The sequence below is a fragment of the Anas platyrhynchos genome, chromosome 7 (assembly GCF_047663525.1).
Source record: "Anas platyrhynchos isolate ZD024472 breed Pekin duck chromosome 7, IASCAAS_PekinDuck_T2T, whole genome shotgun sequence".
Classification (NCBI taxonomy): Eukaryota; Metazoa; Chordata; class Aves; order Anseriformes; family Anatidae; genus Anas; species Anas platyrhynchos.
In genome coordinates, this window is record NC_092593.1 from 10,343,333 (window position 1) to 10,365,005 (window position 21,673).

At 37.6% G+C, this 21,673-nt stretch overlaps 1 protein-coding gene across 31 annotated transcripts in view; it reads right to left on the bottom strand.

The window, feature by feature from the left end:
* Positions 1 to 21,673, bottom strand: part of NCKAP5 (NCK associated protein 5) — a 435,119-nt gene that overhangs the window by 97,516 nt on the left and 315,930 nt on the right. For all 31 annotated transcript variants that reach the window (XM_072040698.1, XM_072040699.1, XM_038182175.2 and 28 more), the window contains one exon: positions 163 to 231. In XM_072040698.1, coding sequence (XP_071896799.1) covers positions 163 to 231 — 69 coding nt within the window. The remainder of the gene's footprint in view (positions 1 to 162; positions 232 to 21,673) is intronic.

Below are 21,673 nucleotides of genomic sequence, written 5' to 3' on the forward strand. Positions count from 1 at the left end.
ATGGAGTATTTATGACTGACAGACACATGTTCTTGGAATTACATAGACTGAGGTAGTATCAGAAAATTGCAGAACAATGTCAACCTTGTATGAGAGGAGAAATTTGTTTCCATTCATTTCATTGCAGTACCAGGTAAGAACACCCCTTTTTAGCTACCTTACCTCATCAAGACATCTTTCATACTGTTCTCTCTGATTTTCGTTTTCCAGAGCCAGTGCTGAATTCTCTGCCTACAATAAAATACAATAAACAAATAAATAGGTATTTTGAATTACAGGCCAATTCATAAATTTTCTTAAGGTGAGTGCTTTGTGTGCTTCTTCAAGATCCAAAATAAAAAGCACGATACAATTTGTTTGAGTAAAAATAGTTTCTGAAATTATTCACACCATGCATTACAATTTAGAACAAAATACCAGCAGAAGTATGTCTACAGTCTCATCTTGCCAGGTGCAACAGAGTCTGCAATGAAACATTATAAAAGATCTTCATATATCTTTCTTTCTCCCTTTTTTATTCTTAGAGTGAACTTGCTGCCTGAGAAAGCCACTTGGAAGCGAACAGAAGCAGCTACTATCAAAAGGTAATGACGGGCAATCTTATGTAAACATTTACTCATGGCAGCTTTTCATAAGCCAGGTTTCTGCATCGAGTAACTCCAGATGCACTGACACGTAATAAATAATTGGTAAATTACACCCTTTAGCAAAACCAGAGAAATTTATTAATCTTTACCTTAAAAAAGCTACCATCACTTCAAGAATACAAGTGGTATTTTAGTACCTCTAAATGCAATCTTAAAGTCAGAAATTTTTTCTCTAGTGTATGTCAATTTAAATATGATAAAGTTTTCTGTACAGTAGTGCCTTTTATCTATCTTTAATTTCCATTACACTCGTATTTTTGCATAGTGCAAACTTCAGAATAGCAGAATCTGGTACATAAATTAAAGGAAATCAATGCATTTTTCTATATATTATGACTTGGACTTTAGGAATACTGTCAGTGTTAGAAAAGGAAAATCTCTTAAGTGAGATGTATACAGCTGCATCAGAACAAGTTTCAACTAGTTTTCTTTTAAAGACTGAGAAACTAAAACAATATATAAAAAGCTGTGAGTTAAAATAGGCTCCAGAAAGCTCTTTGCCTCCCCTGTATAACTTCTCATCACGTAACCATAACACCACAATCATTGCATTCAGATAATTACAACTATTATACAATTTACATTACTCGCTTCACTATAACTGTTCTGTCAATCTTTAAAAGTTTAACAAGTGCTGTTTCAGAAGCGTCATGGTTATATAATACAACACTCATAAATATGGTTAATGCATAATATTAGGAGAAAAAATAATGCAATGGACTGCACGGAAAGAGTCTACAGAAAGATGCACAGTTATCACTTCTGTGTTAAGAAAGGTCAATGTTTCAGCAAAATGAAAAGCCCTAAGTCCAATAAATTGATTTGTGGTCACTGTGGTCACAGTCCAAGCCAGCAAAGGTGGTAAAATGCTCAGCATAATATTTTCACAGTGCTTCCTCCCAATGGATTCAACATATGGCTATAAAAATTCTGTGGGTGATCCTGCAGGGAACAATGTAAGACGAGGGAACAAAAAATACAGATGCAGAAGTAGCAAGGTAGAAGTAGCAGAAGCCACAAAAAGCAAGAGCAGCAGTAAGAAATTAGGAGCTGGAGGGTAAATAGTCCTCCTCCGCACTGAAGACGCTATCACATACAGTTATCAGTTTGCTTTTACAGATGCATTCCTGCAGATTGATTGATAAAATAAAGAGACGATTGCTATATAAAAAGGTATTTCTATGAGTTAAAGATCTTCAGATGTTTTCTCTACGACTATCACCTTAAAATGTCATCCAAGATAAATTCTTACTGTTTTGAAACTCTCATTAAAGGATTAGTCTGCATGGCCGTTTAACTCACCCATGTGGTGTACCTATGGGTTTAATTTTTGGAATTTTCATTTTCCATAATGTGAAAATATACTGTGTGATTTTATCCTAGAACAGTCTGAGCAGATTGCTTCCATATAGAGATGTCTAAAAGACCTACTACCTGCAGTTGTACTATACAAAATACCCAGAGAAGTCCCCATTATTTCTTAGTCCTTTTTTCCTTTGAATGCTGTGAGGTTTTAAAATGGAAGCTAAGCCTTCCTGGCTCTGTTAGCTGAATCTCTGATTTCAGTGAGCTATCCCTTTACAAACAGGCTACCAAAATTAGGAAATCTGAACTTGACAGCATTATAAATAAATGGTACATTTTTCCTCTTATCAAGCCATAGTGGAAACATCTGTATAATAAAATCCTTTTCACACCAGTAGCTCTGAAAGTGCAGAGAAAGGATGTAATGCAGCCAATGTTAGCTTGACTTCTGTGCTTCTTGATTGCTGAGCAAATCATGCCCATTTATTTGGCGTTTTTGTAATGAGGACTGGACTAGAAGGGAACACTTGACCGACTTTGCTTAAGATTTTGTGCCACTTCCCACAACGTGGGAAAACCAGGACTTGATACACTAAATCACCCTATTCAGCAACTGAATACTTGATAATAATCCACAATCCCCCAAAAGTATTCATTTAGAAAATCTGTAATAGCACTTGTGGTCTCAAAACCCTGCCTCCTAATCCAAACCTTCATTTATTGAACAGAAACCACTGGGCTTTGTTGTTGCCGTACGTCTGCTCTTTCTTGCTCAGAGGGACCTGCCCACCTCTGAGCCCACCTCCGGTATTGCTCATTCTGGGCATCTTCCGCCTGTTAAGCAAAGTAGGTCTCATTGAAGAAATCACTATTACATTTTATTTTCATTTTTATTTTCAGGCCGTGCTTTTAGTAGGCTAAGCCGCAATAAGAAGCCCCCAGTTCTCTCAGCACGAAGGCTATTGCACGCTTGCAGGCACCCAGAGGCAGTGGCAGAGAAGTACTGACCCCTCTCCAGTCACTTCTCCCACACACAGATAGCCTAGCAGGGCAGCAAAATCGAGACTGCTGAGAATACCCTCTGAGATACCACCTCCTTTCTACGGTGATTTCTAGTCTTAGGTATAGCTATCATCTAGGTATTTATATGTATTTTGTTACAGATGGAAATAAAACACCTCTGCCCTTCAGCCTCACAGGCACTAGAAGTGATGCAGCCCAGCACGCTGCTGCAGGCACACGACATTCAGCACTTGCCACCAGCGTCCATAGGCAAGCCTGTGTTTTCTTGGGGGTCAGCTCCCAAAGCATGGTATCATCCTTACAGCCAGCAGTAACTGTGCAGAACTTATCACTAAATGAAACATTGCATGTGGTTTTTGGGTCATCACAGAGTCAAGGATCCTACAGATGTCGGAACAGAGGGACCTCCTAGTTCTGATTTGGAAAAATTATTGCCCACAAAAGTCTCTCCAAACATTGGAAAATTTAAATATTTCAGTCAAGACTTGGGAAATGTTAAACAGCCATCAGCTGCCTTAATTAGAGACAGCTTTGTTATGAATGGTGAGAGTGAGTTTATGGAAAATCAATTTGAAATTGAAAACTTCAGATTACTTTGCATAAACCAGAAGTAACACTGCTAAGATACAGTCATTACAGAAGACTTTGTCAACTCTATTTTTAATCCTTTTCTTGGGGTGGAAAACATAGCCATAGTAACAATGATGATCTTCAGGTCAACTAAGAGTCTTCTTTCTCCTTCACAGATGCTGAAGAAAACTATTTTCACCTGCGGGGCAGCTGCTCACTGTTTCATTTGAGACCAGTAACAGACAGACTGATACTCTGAGGTCCAGTCCTGTTCGTGCTGAAGTCACTAAGAATCTGACGTTTATTTCCAATGAATGAAGATCCAGGTCCAATGCAAAGAAATAAACTATGTTTGATTTCACATTACACAATGTTTCCTTAAAACTATTTTTTTTTTCCCTCTGGGACAGCAGGAAGCTCCTTGGTTCACAATGATTTATTGCTCTTGATGCTATAGAAGAAACAAGGAGACAGAAAGCAGCCATGGCTTTTTTCACGTTACTAAAAACGTGTTACTATACCCAATCAGTAAAGGCACACCAATTAATTACAATTTAAAAAAAAATAATAACTGTAAAATGGTAATGATCGTTATGATACCCTTAACACCAAGAAACAAGGAGCATCTATTCAAGCACGATATTTACCTATTCTTCAAATTCTTGTGAAAATCATCTTCACCTGAAGTCTAAAATGGATGTCAAATGTATCCTTAACACGGTCATACTTACTATTTTGTTAAAAACAAACAAACAAACAAACAACAACAAAAAACACAACACAAATATCCCCCTAACACTCCCAAAAAAGAGAAAAGTGCTATCTTCCCAGAAGCATTTATTACCAGTAGGCTCTAAGACAAAAAGTGCTCTGCTGCCTTCCATTTTTTTCTGAGTTTTTATATCCTCAAGATATCCTCACCCACACTGATAGAGCCTGGCACCTTTCAGCTAAATAGTATCAGACTATAAATAGCTGAAATCAATATGCTCATCATAAATATACTCTTACATCGATACACACATTTAGGACGATTTCTTCATTCTCTCCTCTTCCCTCTTAACTGTCTCAGAGAGGATTATTAGAACAGGTTAAGGACTGCCGACTAGCTATACTTTGTTCAGCACTTACCCGTGTTTGGTAGGAGTGGCAGACATTCTCGCGTCTGAGAACGCCATGAGACATCCATGTCTCCTCCAGATTTGCGTCTCTAAGTGGCACTTGAGAGGACATCTCTCACTTAACATCTTGCAAAAGCCCTTTCTGTGTGCTTCTTGAAAGAGGAGTGAAATGCTTAAATCATGTTTGAAATGAGATTTGGATTTTAGTCCCTAAAGTGCTTTTCAAAAAGTTTAATCTTAACCTTTATGTGCCTTGATTTATTAAGGCAGGAGAACAGGAACAACATTTTGTTATTTAGCTAGCCTATTTCAATGAGATAAGAACGAGGATATGCTGGGTGCTTTGGGGTCTTTAAGTGAAGAATTACTTAATGTACCTATTAGGGAATCTTCAACAGGCAGTCCTCTACACCTTTAGCACCATGCTGAAAAGAATTAAAGCACCAAAGTTTCTGCTAGAAGACATGAATAAAAGAGAAGCACATAAAACCAGTTGTCCTTATTCAACCATTGTAGAGTTGAAACAACATAAAAGAATGGGTGGAAGAAGGGAGAAGAAAAGGAAGGATAGAAAGCATTTACTGTGCACTGAGGGAAAAGCAGATGAAGGTCTAAAGGTTGTGTGTCAAGTTAGCAGCTCAACATGCTTTGAAGGTATCATCAATAAAGGTCAAGAGGAACAAAGTTATGACAGTGAACTTTAAAATCCCTGACAGAACGCTACAACAGTGGTTACCATGTGCACTTCTTTGCTATTCATACTAAACCATTAGTGCATTTATAGAAAGGTTTATCGATTTACACAGACACTCATTTGTCATGCCCCGCGCAGTATATTAATAGCTGTCCAAGCACTTCAGAAGTGCTCAGCAATTTCTTCATGCTTTCAGCCTCTGATTTTGTATACTTCTGTGGTCACAGCTGCATACAGCACACTATTGGAGAGGTTACAGCCTGTTGCTGGTAAAAGTAAGTAACAACATTGTTGTAATATTCCCCTAGGTCCTTATGAGGTCCTTATGGCTTTTTTTTTTTTTTTCCTAAGCTGCCACCCCAGGAAGAGTTTACCACTTGAACCACCTCCATATATTTGGTCGCAGGAAACTTGGTATTATTCTGCCCACCTTACCCAGAAAACTTGTCCTTTGAGATCTAGCCCAGTAATCACGCTTTCTTTTCAATTAAACAAGTTGTCAGACTAAAGTTTAACAGCAGAGTTATGCTGGCTAGAAGTAGATAAAGTGGCATCTTTGCTTTAAACTCAACATAACGATAGGAACAACAGCCTAAATTTATTTCTAGCAGTACAGAAGCATTGCCACTGGTCATTTGCCGATGTTTTTTATGTTGCTACAGATGTCTCCTTGCTAGGAATAAGCTGGGAACTGCTCCCCACAACCTGTCAGCACCGGGCTGCTCCCCGATCCTGCCCTGCAGCAGGACAACGCCAGAGAGCCCCAGAGCCTCCATGCAGAGCTGTTCCCCCCCCAGGGGCAGAGACCGACTGAGGAAAGCCACGTGCTGATGGAGTAACAGGGCACTGGGCAGGCTAATACTTAACTGAACACTACCAGATGCTTTTTCAACTGTTCCAGTCTCATCTGTTTCTTCCACCTCGTGGAGATGGGGAAAAAGAAGCAAGAAGGACAAATTATTGATATGACAGCCAAGCTTCTCACCCTTGCTTGGGAACACAGGGGCCCTAAGCCTTGTCAACTGACGCATTTGCAGCTTTCTTTTCAGCATGATAAAATAGTCTTTCCTCTTCAACCGCACTTATAAGATTTGACACATTTTATCTGAAATATTCAGCCAATGCTCAACACAATTCAAATAAAGCAGGATGAAAGCAACGCGTGCTATTTTAAATTACAAAATACAGAACCATAAAAGAGTTAACCATAATTCTGTCTGTAAGAAGGCCACAACAAAGCTCTCTGGGAGGGATCATTCTTGAAATTAAAAATTTTAGTCTTGTTTTTTAGTTCTTTACTGATGCAAAAATCCCATGAGATTAGAAGAAGCCACCACCAGCTCTCACAAGCAGCCTATCTCACAGCCGTGCTGAATTATAGCTGTGCTGCCAGCAAAGTGGGGTTGTAGCCTTGCAGAGAGCAGCATAACCTTCTTGTTTTAATGTGTGCTAGAAATCAGAAGATTATTCAACATCAAAAGGCTAACCACTTAAGACTATGTAAAAACTTGGCTTTAAATGTTTTTAAGTAAAAGCAGCCCAAGGTCTCTGCAGCTGCATATGGTGTTTTACGAATTATTGATGAGCTGATTCGTGTATTTAAACAGGAATTTACACTGGAGATTATATTAGCTTTAAAAATCATACAGATTTCATGCTGCCAGAGATCAGATAACAGAACTTGCCCGTTATATGCCCAGATCTGGAGCAGATGGAAGGAGACCCAACCCTGGGTCCTGGACAGGGCTCACAGGCAGGGAGCTCCTCTCCTGCCCACTGAGCGTCTCCCACTTCCCATGGGAAGACAAAACTGGTTCTCGGCTTACAAGGCAAAGCCTCCTTTTTGTAAGGGGACAGCTATAACCTAATCCTTCAAACCTACTTATGCTGGAGGAACGTACAAACTTCAGCAGATGAACCAAACAAACCCAAATCGAATGATTCATACACATCTGATGAGACTGCCTCCTAAAATGTGCTAAAAATGAACCTCACATTCCTGGGAATTCCTCTGTGATCCTCCCCCCCCCCCCCCCCCCCCCGCCATTGTTATTTCCAGAAGCTGTGGCTGGAAATTTTTAACTGGTTCAAGCATGGTAATATTTGTCTTCTTTTTATTATTTTGGTTGACTCTAATGTGTTTAAGAATGACAAGCCTTTAAAACCTTCAACATTTTCCCTCCTGACACCACAGAAATGTCTGCAGTTGACATTTTAAAGAGAAGGTTAGGAATGGATCTAGCAAAACAGACTGCCCAGGCTTATCTTCCAGCAAATAAATATCTAGGCTACCAACAGATCTATCAATAATAGCTTTGTCTGTTTCCTTGCATGCAAATTGTAGCAAATGGCAAATTCTAGCATTATTTACTGAGACTATAATAGACTTACAATATGCCCACTGGCAATGCACTGTCAATACAGGCTTTTGAAAAAATAGGTTAAAATTGTGAAAGATGACATTTTTTTTTCCCCAAAATTATTCCAAATGATCACCAATAAAACATTTTTGAGGACAAGAAGTAAATAGATACAAATAAGCAAAGACAGGCGATATAAAGCCATGTGTATTTTCTGAAGTTAAAGATACACATATAGGGGTAATTGTACATGTACTGTGCACACACTTGATGAAGCACAAAAGTATGAGGATGGAGACCCAAAAGCCCCAGCAGAACTCCTGCTTTTCACCGCTCATCCTCCACACAAAGTGCTAAGCTGTGCACCTTGGTGTGACGCCACGCTCTGCACAGGGACTGTGGCACTCAGCTTGCCTGTAAACCACAGGCAAGACAGCTCTCAGCAGCCCCAAGAAGCTCTGTGCTATGGACCTGTTGACTTGGGCAGCAGGAAGGAGGAATGCTGGAAGTCATTCACCCATCCCAAAAACGCCACTGTGCCAACAGTAAGGGGCATCTCCCTAGAGCATGCACCTGAGCACGATGCTACAGGCTCCAACACCGTCACACAATTGTATGATATAAGACTGAAATGTTATGCAAGGAACTGTGTGTGCCTATCGCAAAATTTGTTTATTTTCTGATTTTCCAGTATTTACATTTGGTGATCCTTCCCCTTGCAAGTTGTAAACCTGAGGCAGCTGCTCGATCTCCTTCATTTTCCTCTTGTTTTAAGTGATTTGTTCCCCTTTGAAACAGGCTGTCCCTGAAGAACTCACAGGACCTCGCTCCGGCAGCCTTACAGTGCTTCCCCATGTAATATTAAGAGGCAGTTACTTCCTCTATCAAAGAACTAAAAATAAAATCCCTGGTCAATAAAAAAAAGTAAGCAGTCCCGAAATTGGAACTGAAATTAAGATTCTTACAATTAATACAGGTAGATAAGAGCAAGCAGAGTGGACCTGATTCAACTTAAGGGACATTTTGTGTTTAATATTAATTTGTATGTAACATATACATATATATCTTTGTATTTTAAGCTCTTACCTGGATTTTTTTTTTTTTTTTTGGTAAAAAGACCAAAAGACCAAACTCTTCAGGGAAAATTCTACTTCTTTGAAATTAGTAAAGAGTAGTTGAAAACCTTGCAGCCAACACAGACGCTTCATGAAAAAAACTTTCAATGAATCCATTTTCAAGTAAAATATTGACTTTCATTTGAAAGGGAACCTTTTTGCAGAAGATTTAGATCAAATTTAAAAATTACACTGATATACCTATATATATACACAAATATTTGTACAGCACAACTATTTTGCAGGGCTTTGGGTCCTTCTGAAGTGATATACATGGCAACTATTTTTTAAAGAAAAGTCACTTGACAAACTAGAAGTTTTCTTTATAAAAATAAAAAATAGAAAATCAGATCTTGATCAAAACTTATATACTTTCAGGACAGTTTTTTCAAGCAATGAGCAGGGTAACTTTAGAATCCTAAAACTTTGAACAACTTATCCTTCAAACCTTTGCAATCTTGACCATGAGGTTACTGACGCAGTCACAGCTTTCTATTTTCTACAACTCCATTATCTACACCTTCCTGAGTAGCACACTCAACACCAAGGTTAATCTAATGTAGAGTATGAAAAGAATACAGCATTTCAGATTTATGTATGAAAATTAATCTTTGGACAACTTTGTTCCAACAGAAACCATTTCTTATTTTTCCCACTTGCCTAGCTGAGATTTTCATAGCAAATAGAGGTAATAATACTATCAATTTGTGGCCTTGGGAAACAAGTATGGAAGAGAAACCCAAGAGATGAACAGTTTGTCTTCAGAAGAAAGACAGTACCTAAGTATAGGAGTAAACCACAAAGGCCTTAAGCTTGGTTTCTTCAAAAGGTGAAATTTAGCTATTCTTTTTTGTAATGTTATTGCAGCTTTTCAAAGTTTGGCAGGTCACACTAAAATATTCAATTCAGGAATATAATCCAATTTTAGAATCTAATTTAAAAAATAATGATGATGTATTTTTCCTTTAAAAACTACAATTAAAGTCATAGTCAATGGAATGAGATAGAAAACCTTAAAATAAAGTAGAAGAAAGCCAAGGAATTTAAATATCTATAAATAGGATTTTTTTTTTTTTTTTTTGATTTCTAGAAATTCAATCCATCAAGAGCAGCTTTTCTCTTTTAAAATGGCTTTTATCTATTTTTTCTAATATCACTGGAATGAACATGGGATATAATTTCATAGGTTAACACAAGCAGTGGCCCTCAAGCAGTAATCCCAGGGTGCTCCTTGCACTCAAATGGAAAGGGTATTAATAAATGATAGTAAACTGCAAATTTGGATCTAAAGTTGGCGCTGTCTCCATGGAACACCAACACACCCCACGCTCCCTGTTCCCCAGGAAACTAAGGAACTGAGCACGTTTGGGGGCTGATAATAGAAAGAAAATGTGCAAAACTTTAATGCATTCCTGCCTTTTTTCCCTGTGTATCATATGATCAACAATACTATTCACTGTCTCCCATTAACTGGTTATTTTAGTTCTCACTGAAAGGTGAAACAACAGATGTTTTGCCCTGTCTTGGTAAATGAGGATGGTGAATTTTTATCAAGAAATAATTTTTTATGCTGGTTATTTATTCAAAGCTTTTGCATGTAGTTAAAACAAAAATAATTCTATGTATGCAGTAATTGAAACTGACAGCCTGGCAGACACAGATCCCCTGTGCTGAAATGTCACATCCATTGACTGTGTGATGTGAAACTCGTATTAGTTCCCTGGTATCCAATGATTCTTTAAGTGGGACCACCTGATTTTTCTTCTCCAAGTAAACATGTGTGGTTCCTGATGCAATGGCAGAAAATACACAAGCGGTTTTCCTTTATAAAAATATCCTGTGAGCTTATTTTGATTTGAACTGTGAGTAAAAAGAACGATTTTTCTTTGCCACACTATGCAATAGATTTAAAGTATTACACAATATTATAATTGATATTGTCAGAAAATTTCTTTTAAACATAATAAAATATAAAATATGTTATTTTCTTCCTTCTGTGATGAATCATTTTATTCTACTCCTTTAAAGACTCAGAGTTAAAAGGTTTCCACCACAATAAGCTATTAATGTCAACCATTTCACAAGGCATAACGTAAATTTATAACAAGTTTCTCTGTTCTTAACTACACAGGAGCATTGAGTTATTTCTGAAGGCAATGTTTCCTGCAATTTCACTTTCTTCATCCAAGTCACCCATAAGTCAACAGCCCCAGGTACTTAAAAATGAACTTCTTTTGATGGTTTCAGTTATGTCTCTCCCTTCCAGGTAAGGAGGCGAGAAGCAAAGCAAAGCAGAACAAGGTAGTGGTTTGCTGTGCTATGAATAGCATCAAATGCCATATAATGTGCAGGAATTGTTTTGTAGCCAATAGCTAACTTCTCATAACTGAATCACAAAATTACTGTTTCATTTCTTGCTGAAATAAAACTCAATTTGTAATCAGTTTGCATCTCCTGAAAGCTTTATATATATACATACACACACACACACACATATATATATATATTTTAAGAGACGGAGCAAGTACCAAATGATGCCCCTCACTCCACACAGCAATACGTGGTGGGCTGACTTCTGCATGGACATTTTTTAAATGATTTATTTTTAATCTTTGAGAGCAGAATAGTGAGTTTACAAAGTAATTGCCTTTTGCTTGATAGATAAACAGCTCAGGCCTCAAATTCTGTCTATTTAAAGTTTCAACATTTTGGAGTTCCGTCTGTTCTTTCTGCCCTGCGGACTGCATTCATGTTAAAGAAGACAGATGTAGAGGAACGAGAATCCCTTCGAAGCTGTCTGATGTGACAGTACCTGACTGCTACCCTAATTTCTCACAGGGAATTTCTCCCATTGGGCTGGCTGATGTCTGGTGCACCTACATCAGCTTTTTGACTTGGATAAGCAGTGAGCATCCTTCTCAAGTATTTTTCTGATAAAAATCAGAAACTGACCAGGTTGCAGTTCACACTGTGGTGTGGCTTTGGGACCACAGACAACTGTCTGAGTTTCTTGCAGACAGAACTAGAGGAGGAACTCCAACACCTCCTGGGCTTGACTAGAGCTAGACCAAAGGACTGCACCTCCCTGCACCAAAGGGAAAGGCAGGCCTGTTGGGAAGGCTTTCTCCTGCATGAAACACAGATGTGCCAGAGGCATTTTTTTTACTTGGATAATTTTACAACTTGGTATTTCATGAAAATATAAAATATGAAACTGTACAGAAACATAAACAATAAAGTTAGCTACACAGAAAACAAACAAACAAAAAAAAAAAAACAACAAAAAAACCCTTTATTTTAATTATATATTATGAAGTGTTACAGTGAAAGACTAAATACTTTCCTACTATTTATTCAATCTTGCTTTTCAGTATATAAAATTCTACTCAGAGCTTATACTTTGTACTTTCGTTCACTGGTAAACTATACCCCTAAGATGTCCAAGAAAAGACTTACACTACACACTATGGGAACATGTAGCAAATTGCAAAAATTCTTAGAAAAAAACAAGCTTTGGATACCAATAACAGTTTCATATGGATTTTTTTTTTTTAAGACAGGAAACAGTTATTTCTTAAATGTTGTGTGTATTACAGGAAGTGTATTCATTAGCATATTGTATTGAGTCATTTGCTATTTAAAAAATAAGAATAGAACATATATTAAGTCAAATTTGATGGGATTCGGAGGTGTTCCAGCAAGAAACTCAGGCATGGAAAGTGCAGCAGCACCAGCCCAACAGCCCAGCTGGGATCTACAAACTGAGCCAAAGTGGTGTCACACATAAGTAAGCACAACTCGAGTACAGCCACTGGAACTGCACCCACCTGCACACCTCCCAGTCTGACACAAGATAGCCAAATACACTACTGCTAGGATCAAACATGAGGATATGTTTCTGTTATCTTATTCCAAGCTGCTGTTCAAGAGCAGTATGTGTGATTAATTGATTGGCCTAAAGGGAAAATGTGGAAAAAAGAACAAAAATAAATCAATGTGTGAAATACTATGCAATGTAATATATACCTAGGATCGATCATATTACTGCTCTGTCAGTACAGGCTGCAGTTGGGAAATATCCCTGCCTGGCAGAGGTCACCAGCAGGGCAAATCAGTTGCTTAAAAACATCAGAAGTTCTCATCTCTTATTTCTATTCAATTTCTCTGTGAAAAATAGATTTTTCTCCTAATATTAGCAAGTCCTTTGTTACAATGAACTAAGAATGTCTAGTTTTACCAACCTAATTCGGTAAAAGTTTGAATAGATACCCTTGAGTCACTGTGAAGGACAAAACATTTGATAAAGAGTACAAAAAATACCATCACCGGTATGTAAAAATATATATTTTTATATATATATATATATTCCCCCACAAAGAGGACCAAGAGAAAGACACAAGCTCTTTCCTTAGCTTTGAAGATAAGTCAACACTCGCCAAGCAGCTCTACAAAGATCCCCCCATACCAGCTCAGGTTGCTAACATCCTGTTCTATCAGCGCTAAGGCCCTGGGTTTCCAGAGGAGTTAATTAGTCCCAACAAAAATGATGCTTCTGCTACGTGAAATACCTTGCTTGGCAGTGTGGAATGCACAATAGCCTCCACAGCCCAACAAACCTTGGATCCACTTCTTCGGCTGACCTGATACTGTTGTTAAAATAACTTTATGGAGGACAGTGACTAAGAAAATAACCATTTTTTAGTATTTTAGTCTTAGATTTGTTAGTGAATAATTTACTGAAAAAGTGAATGAAAAACCTTGGTCTTACTTGTTTCCTCTTTTTTTCTTTTTCTTAAGAACCTGAATATTAAGAGCAAGGTCATTAAAATCAGAAAGATTCCTCTGGAAGAACTTGTCATTTGATTGTTGGAAGACAATAAGGAAACTTGAAAGCTTATAAATGGGAAGAGTTATAATTACTAAAGGAACCTTTTATCTTCTAAATAATATCCAGGTCTTGGCCTTGCATGCATCTATACTAAGCAGACCAGGAATAGGAAAGTCCATGAATTGCAAAGATGAATGGGCTCTGTCACCACTCGTAATGGAAGGCTACTAGTTATCCCAGGTATTCCTGTGGGAAGGGAAGGAACTCTGCCCTCTAGATGGCATTATGCACCTGCATATCCCAGGCGCGTGCAGAGCCCTGCCAGGCAATTTAATCATTTCTCCACCTGCAGAGGAAACGCGGGCACATACGTCAAGAAGATCAGATGGCAGTTCTTGGTCTCAACGGAAAGGTGACAGCTGCACGTTGCTAAAAGGCAGAGCAGAGGCTACCCAGGGCAGAGACCCTGTCTGAGCCGTTTGACGTGGGAAGCAGAGGAAAGGTGCTCATCCTGAGAAGCAGCAGAATGGAGGCTCTCCCCGACACCATATGGGGAAAGGGAACTTAGAGCAGGCAGTGATGGGCAGTGTCTGAAAACAAATAATTATCAAACACTTGCAGAAAAAAGATTGTCCTTATGAAAAAAAAAAAAAAAACAACAAAAAACAACAAAAAACAACTATACTTGGCATTTAATAGTATTGTATCTTGTAAATGTGTATTAAAGCATGGATATATACATGCAGGCATGAATGTCAGTGGATATAAGGTTACGTCATATCCACATATAGCACTTTTGATGAAAAACTTAAATATTTGGTTAGTGGTTACCAAGCATCTATGGAACCACCAAGAAAAATCACAGTCCTACATAATACACCGAAGTAAGACTATTCCACATTTGATTTATCTATTCTTTTTATATATTTATTACTAATCTTAAGATCTGGGCTTGTAGATATGATAGATTAAGTAGATTTAGAAATAATTGCTTTTTTTTCTGCTGTAGATTTATTGAAGTGGCTGCATAATAATGCCAGTGAATATTGAATTCCACAAGTATGTTAACTGGATAGATTTCACATGTGCAGGTAAACATACAGCCAACGCAAGAGCCCAAATCCACATCGTGACAAGCACTTATATGCTGCCAGTCAGCATGGCTCTGGTAATTCCAGTAATTTGAGTGTAACTATACCTGCCCAGAGTCTCAGCTGTAATCTCTAATTTTGTGTTCCTGCAAGATGGAAATCACTGTCAAACTACTAAAAAGTGCATCACCATGTGGACCTCATTATTGTTTCATTTTCCAAGGCCAGTGCAAAGAAATGAAAAGAGAGTAATTATTTTTGCTATGTAAGGGTTGTAAGGGATTCAATTCAGCAGTTGAGGTAAATTAATTGGGATTTCCTGCACAACCAGTAGAGAATGCCCGCAGAATACAGGGATTTTCTTGATAATGCTACTTTGACATGAACTGCAGCTATTTATTTAGTTTATGAACAATACGACTCCCATTACTGTCAGCCAAATTGCATGCATTAGTATGCAAATTAAAAATATAAGGCATGATTCTAAAATCTGTTATGCAGAATCTTTCCTCTGAAATAAGTGCCGCTGTGAGGAATGAGAAGGCTCACAAAAGGGGCTTTCGTGGAGCCTGGCCCAGCCTGGCACACCTGATAGAGACTGTTTTAAAAAACTTCTGAGTCTCACTCTGAAATGATAGATGTGTTGGGATAAACACAGTCACCTAGATCTATAACATACTATTGGAAAATCTCATTTCACTCAGAGAGGAGAGTGAATTTTCAATTGTATCACATGCCTGATTGCTATAAAAGGTAAGTCGCATTATCTACTGATTACGTGCAAGAAGGCACTACAAATGGAGAGAAGGGCACTGAAAAACTACCCTTATTTAAATTATAAAAGTCAGACCAAAATATCAGATTCCTTTGGTGCAACCTAGCAAGGACTCTTTGCAGAACATGGTTAACATTTATTTCAATAGAGAAAATTTGACAGGTTTAATAAAACCACGATGATTTTCCTTCACTTCTGTAACTTACCTTTTCTCCACTACCTAGACCTATTTCTCAGACCTTCTGGCACCAAATCATTTTTCTTGTTGCTATATTCAGTATTTTGAACTTCTTACAGAGTGGTTCAGCCAAGTAAGTACCACAGAAAAAGAAGCATAAAGAAAAAAGCCATTGTAAAAAATTGGAATATCATAGAAAAATCTGCCCTTACAATAAATACAAGCAATTACAATTAGCTGTGGTAAAGCAAACATCTAAATGTTTATCTCTGTTCTCACTATTTTTTGTAAAAGTTCTAGAGCTCAATATAACATCTTAGGTATCTTAAAGTATTATTGCAATTTTCAAGTGTGCACACACTTGAATAATTTGGGCAGAAAATGAACAGTACAGGTAAACTAAATACATTTCTAAACAGTATGCTGACCCAAATATGAATGTAAATTAAAAATTGTACAGAAGAGATGTTTCTTCCACATGGAAGATGTTGGATTTACTGTCATGGAAAATGACATCTTTTGTTAATCTACCCTGAGAAGGTACAAATCAGGAATAACCTAAGTTATTAGCTCTGCCTTTCTACCTCTCTCAGGTAGAGGTGCTTTGTACCTCACTCAGATAAGACTGATGTGTGTGATAAGAGCATATCTGAAATATCTGAGTCTAGTTTAGAAAGCTACTAACCTTTACTAAAACCTAAATTCCTTCCATAAGCAGGCTAATGAAGAAAAATTCTGATATGCACCAAAATTGCTGGTGATGGTGTATGACACAGAATTAAATGCAGTTTTAAAACGTCATAGAACAGAAATGCTAATCAGCACATATTCTGTGGATCAAGGAAATAGCACATCTTGAAAGATTACTGCTACACGGGAATCTCATAGCAGAAAGCAGAGAATCAATCTGAAAGCTTTTACCTTTTCACCACATGCCAAAAATTCAGAAGCCCTGCATGTTTTGACCAAACCCAAAACATTTAACTTCTGAACCACTGCTGTGTTGCTTTGTGGGAGATGTAACTGAATATTTTTTTCTTCTTCTTCCTTTTTTTTTTTTCTAGACTTTGCTAGAAATGAAAACAATACCATCTGTCATTTGGACTAGAATTCCCAGGAGGCACCATGGTTGATTTTGGAAACTAAGTACTTTAAGCTCTCATTCAACTGGATAGTCAGAAAAACTCAGATATGCACGACCTCCCCCACCAGTCATGGATGCAACGACTTACCATGCAGACTTATTTATATGAAGCCTCTATCCTAGCTCAGGAGATGGAGCTGTTTTGGTGGAACAGAGGATCAGCAGTCTAATGATACCATCAAATGGTTACAGCAACAAGAAAGAACAAATCCCAACAGCTCTTCCAGTGGGCTATTTTCAACCTCCCTGTGTAAATTTATACCCACAGTAGATCTTCTTGATTTTTGCATGCCAGAAAAGAAATTGTCATGAACTTTGTCTGGCTTAGATAAAAAATTGTAAAGGGAGTGAGAAAATAAGAAAGTCCATTTAGATCCTCAATATTTTAAATGTCTGTGAGAACTATATTCTCTTTTCTTAAACACTCATCACCTCCTAACTGAATTCAATTAGTCTGCCCAGAAGAGGTTTCTCTTAGTATTCACCTTCTGTATGAAGATATAATTTCTATTAACATCCAAACTGATAAGGTGCGTTGACACTGAAAGCAATTCAGGGTGTGTGCCATCTATGGAGAATGCAGCTTCATGCATTCATCTGCAGCATGTAGGATGGGATGGAGAAAGCACAGAGGAAGATCTGATGGGCAGGAAGGCCCATGTTGGCAAAAGGGAAGGTACAAGCATGTGGCAAAGATGTGCATTTAGAGACTGCAGCAGGAAAGGGTAAGGACAGATGGCAAAGAGGAATGCATCCTAGAGCACAAAGGCAATGAGACAGGTAGAAGCCATGGGATTTGTTTCTCAAACACTAGGAATAACTGAGCCACTGAAGATCTACAATGAAAGAGTTCAAGCATCAACAGATTATAGCATACGTTCCGCATGATAGTACTTGTTTGGTTTTCATTTAAAAACGTATTCACTTCTTAGGAAGCCACAGCAGTTTGACAGTACTGTTACCAGCACAGAGCTGGAATAAACTGGGCTGTATTTGAAACCAGTGATGTGAGTCAATGCTGATTCATTATCAGCCTTTGTGTAACTTTGGAAATAAAACTTTTCCAGCCTCATCTTCTGATCCCTGGCTATTTATTAAGAAAAAAAAAAAAAAAAAGACTTCTTAGGCACAGTTCAGAAAACAAATTATAAGTCTCCTACGAGGAGAGATTTAAAAGGAAGGAAGATTTAAAAGTAAAATAATCCAATAATTAGGATTAAGTACGTTGGCCTTTGGTGATCAGCATATTGAATCTATTTATGCGGATTGTCAAGGCATTGGGCTAAGAAGAGGCCTCTGGCTGAATTAGTTTAAATGCACTTAGATACTGCATGTTTCTTTTCACATAAAATGATACAATTATTAATTTTCTTTACAATTGACATTGTATTACATGGAAAATGAGAAAAAACAGGAAAACCATCTAAAAGCAAAACAAAAATCACACAATGCCAAAATAAGGCTCTCTTCTCAACACGCCCAAAGGAATTAAGTCACCTTCTCATATCTCTTTTTCATCTCACAGTTTGTTAAAACCATGTGTCTCTTCTTCTACAGGGTAATAAAAGCATAATATGGGAAATACTTGACATACTTTCTCATTTGTTTAATGGTGATGATACAAGGGAAATTACCCCTCTAATATATTTGAACATTTAGCTTATTATCCTGAGTGAGTTTTGTCCCAAAAGCTCAATTTATTAAAACAAAACACATCTTTCTATGATGAACTGCAAAAGGACAAGAGGGCAAAATTTCATAATTAAAATCAGAGTATTTCCTTGACTCTTCCCTAGCGGATATTGGTTCTACTGCAGCTTAGTTTGCTGAAACTTTCATTGAGTCTCACTCACCCGCAAGCAATGAGATTTTCACACATGAATTAGGCTTTTCATTTGATAACTTCAACGTTACAATTTAATGCTACTCCAGTGGCTTGCAATTTGGTGCCGCGCTGCAAGGTTGTGAGCAGCCTTCAATCATTAGTTTTTGAGGCCAACAGAATTTGTTCCCATTGCAGAAGGTCTGGAAGGGAAGTAAGGGTAGTCAGCAAACCAGGCCAACCACTGAAACCACTTTTTTTTTTTTTTTTACTTTTTTTTTTTTTTTTCCCCTGCAGAATGGATCTAGGATCTATAGTTTAGATTTTCCTTGTATGTGGTAATGGCTGGATAGACACATCCAGACTTAAAACCTTAATTCTGCCAAAGTTGTCCATTTTCCTCTTTGTTTCATGTGTAAAATGTTACCCTACCAGACTAAACCAGGGTATTATGGCCGGAGTTGTTTCCAGTTCCATGTTTTTAAGTAAAAGAGTATGTACAGAAGAAGCTAGGTGAAACCAACCAGCTTCCCAAGGCATTTGACTGCATGCCCCATTCTACCTCTTTGCTTGCCTCCAGGTGTAGTACCAAGGTAGAAGTAAAACAGTCTGTACAAAGATGCAGGAAATCTGGAGCTGAGACAGGAACTGAATCCAGTCTTCTTGAGTTTTCATCCCACCTTGACTCACAATCCCCTTTCTTTTTGAAGAATTGAGGGGACATGGACTGTGTGAAAGGACATAGTATCGAGAAATTTATTTTTTTTACTGGCAAAGGAGCATCTTTCATATGAGGAAAGGCTGAGGGAGCTGGGCCTGCTCAGCCTGGATAAGAAAAGGCTCATATCTGGAGGGAGGGCATCAAGACGATGGGTCCAGACTCTTCTCAGTGGTGCCCAGTGACAAGACAAGAGGCAATGGGCACAAACTACAACACAGAAGTTCTATCTGAGCATAAACAAAAACTTTTTTGTGGGGATGACTGAGCCCTCAGGTTGATTTGCGATAATAAATTCAAAAGCAAATACTGTGAAAAGAAAGTTGCTTTGAAAAGAAAGTTGCAGTACTGCAATGGCAAAGTAGGAAGTCTGGAAGAACTCAAACATTTCATACAGTTAGACATAGTTAATTCATGCTGAATTATCGTCACCGCATAAATGTCTGTGCAAATGACAGACTTTAATAAGCCTTCAAAGCTGACACACTATTTATCACTGATTAAATTTTTTAAATCAAAGTAACTATGGCTTTTACAGACATGTTTAGATTAAGACTGACACTAACTCAGTATATCAGTTTAAGTCACTTGCAATTATGCAGGTGCTTGGGCAGCCTGTAGCTCTGTCACTTAAGGCTAAATTGGGGCAAAGAGCCCTTATCCATGTTGGATAATGAAGCCCTTGTCTCAGGAGACAGATAATGATTTTCAAATGTAGAATATTCCCAAAGTTTTCCTCTGTGCACTGTGACTGTGTAATCTGTTCTTGCTGGAAAAAGGCTGTCACAGGGAAAGTAATAGTATAAAACCTTTCAGTTTGAGTCTGTGTAATACCCATCGTCCCCAGGAGGTCAAACAAAGCCTTTGTGAAAATTTCCCAACTTACATGCATATGACTTTGGAAAAGCAATAATATTGTTTTAATGTAATTTTATATATATATATATACACCTGAAATCATTATACAGGGGTTGATGCATGTCCAGAATAATTTATATTTTTTGTACATGCTGGCTACTGGTTTCAAAAACAAAACATAAAAGAATGCAATCCGTCTGCTGATGAAAACAGATTAAAAAATGAAATTCCACCGAGGAGTGGATGTTATTCCCTGTACTTCGTTAACATTTCATTTTTTGCAGCACTCCAAATACACAGAGTTATCAGGGATTTTTTTTTTCTTTGTAAGAGTTTTAAGGCATTTGATCATAACAACTGCTGAAGTAAATTAAGTGGCATTTCATGAGCAGCCAACTAAAAATGCTGAAGGCACAAAGTAGTTTTGATATCCAGGAAATCACAATTAATTTCAACTATATAAAATGGAATACAAGACTGTATGAACCATTTGTTATTTGTCACCTGTTTCATTTGATTAGAAACGTATGGTATTTATCAGTCAGTAGAGTGGAAATAGAATTTGCTGTAAACGATAAAGAATGTAAAAAGATTACAGGTAAAAGGAGCAATTGGGGAATATGTATATATATTTCTTATCGAAGTATATGATAGCTTTCACTTGGGCTGACTACAAAGACACTGTATTATACTGGTTTTTACTGTTCAGTGAGAAAATTTCTAGGTTAAACAGAATTTAATAAAACCTAAAACATACTACAGACATTTATTTGGCAATACATTTGACAGCACCCAAGTATAAGAAAAGAAATGTTAAATACAGCTCCACTGATAAGGAAGTCATTTAAAGAAAGTTTTTCTCTGAAAATGAAGCCTAAGCCCTTTATTCCACTTGAAGCTGATAATTTGCTGGTCAGTATCTGACAGTCCAAGATGACTGCAGTTCTCTTCACCTTGCCACAACTTCCTGAAGAAAACCACCACTCACCTCATGTCTACCATAGGAGTAATTGACAAAGGATGGGATAAAAAACTATTTCATGCATGGATCAGGAGCGTTTTTTTCCCCATGTAGATATTAAAAACAAAGAAAAAAACAAAAAAAAAACTAAACAATTTATTATCTTATATATGTACTTGCTGAGCTGTCCATTTATTCCTGTGCTGGTGGATGGCTTTTCTCTTTTTCTCTTCATTCACTTGAAAACCAGCTTGGACTTATCCTTTTGTTTGTTTGTTTGTTTGTTTGAATATCACCAGTCAAGAGAACATATTAATCAGGAAAAAAAAATTAACTACTGAATAAAAACCTTTCTATAATAAAAACATTACACCAATTCATCACACTTTTCCCCACATGGACATTGTAATATCCCTTTATATACACATACGTACACACAGGCCCTCATTTCAGGAGAAGCGCA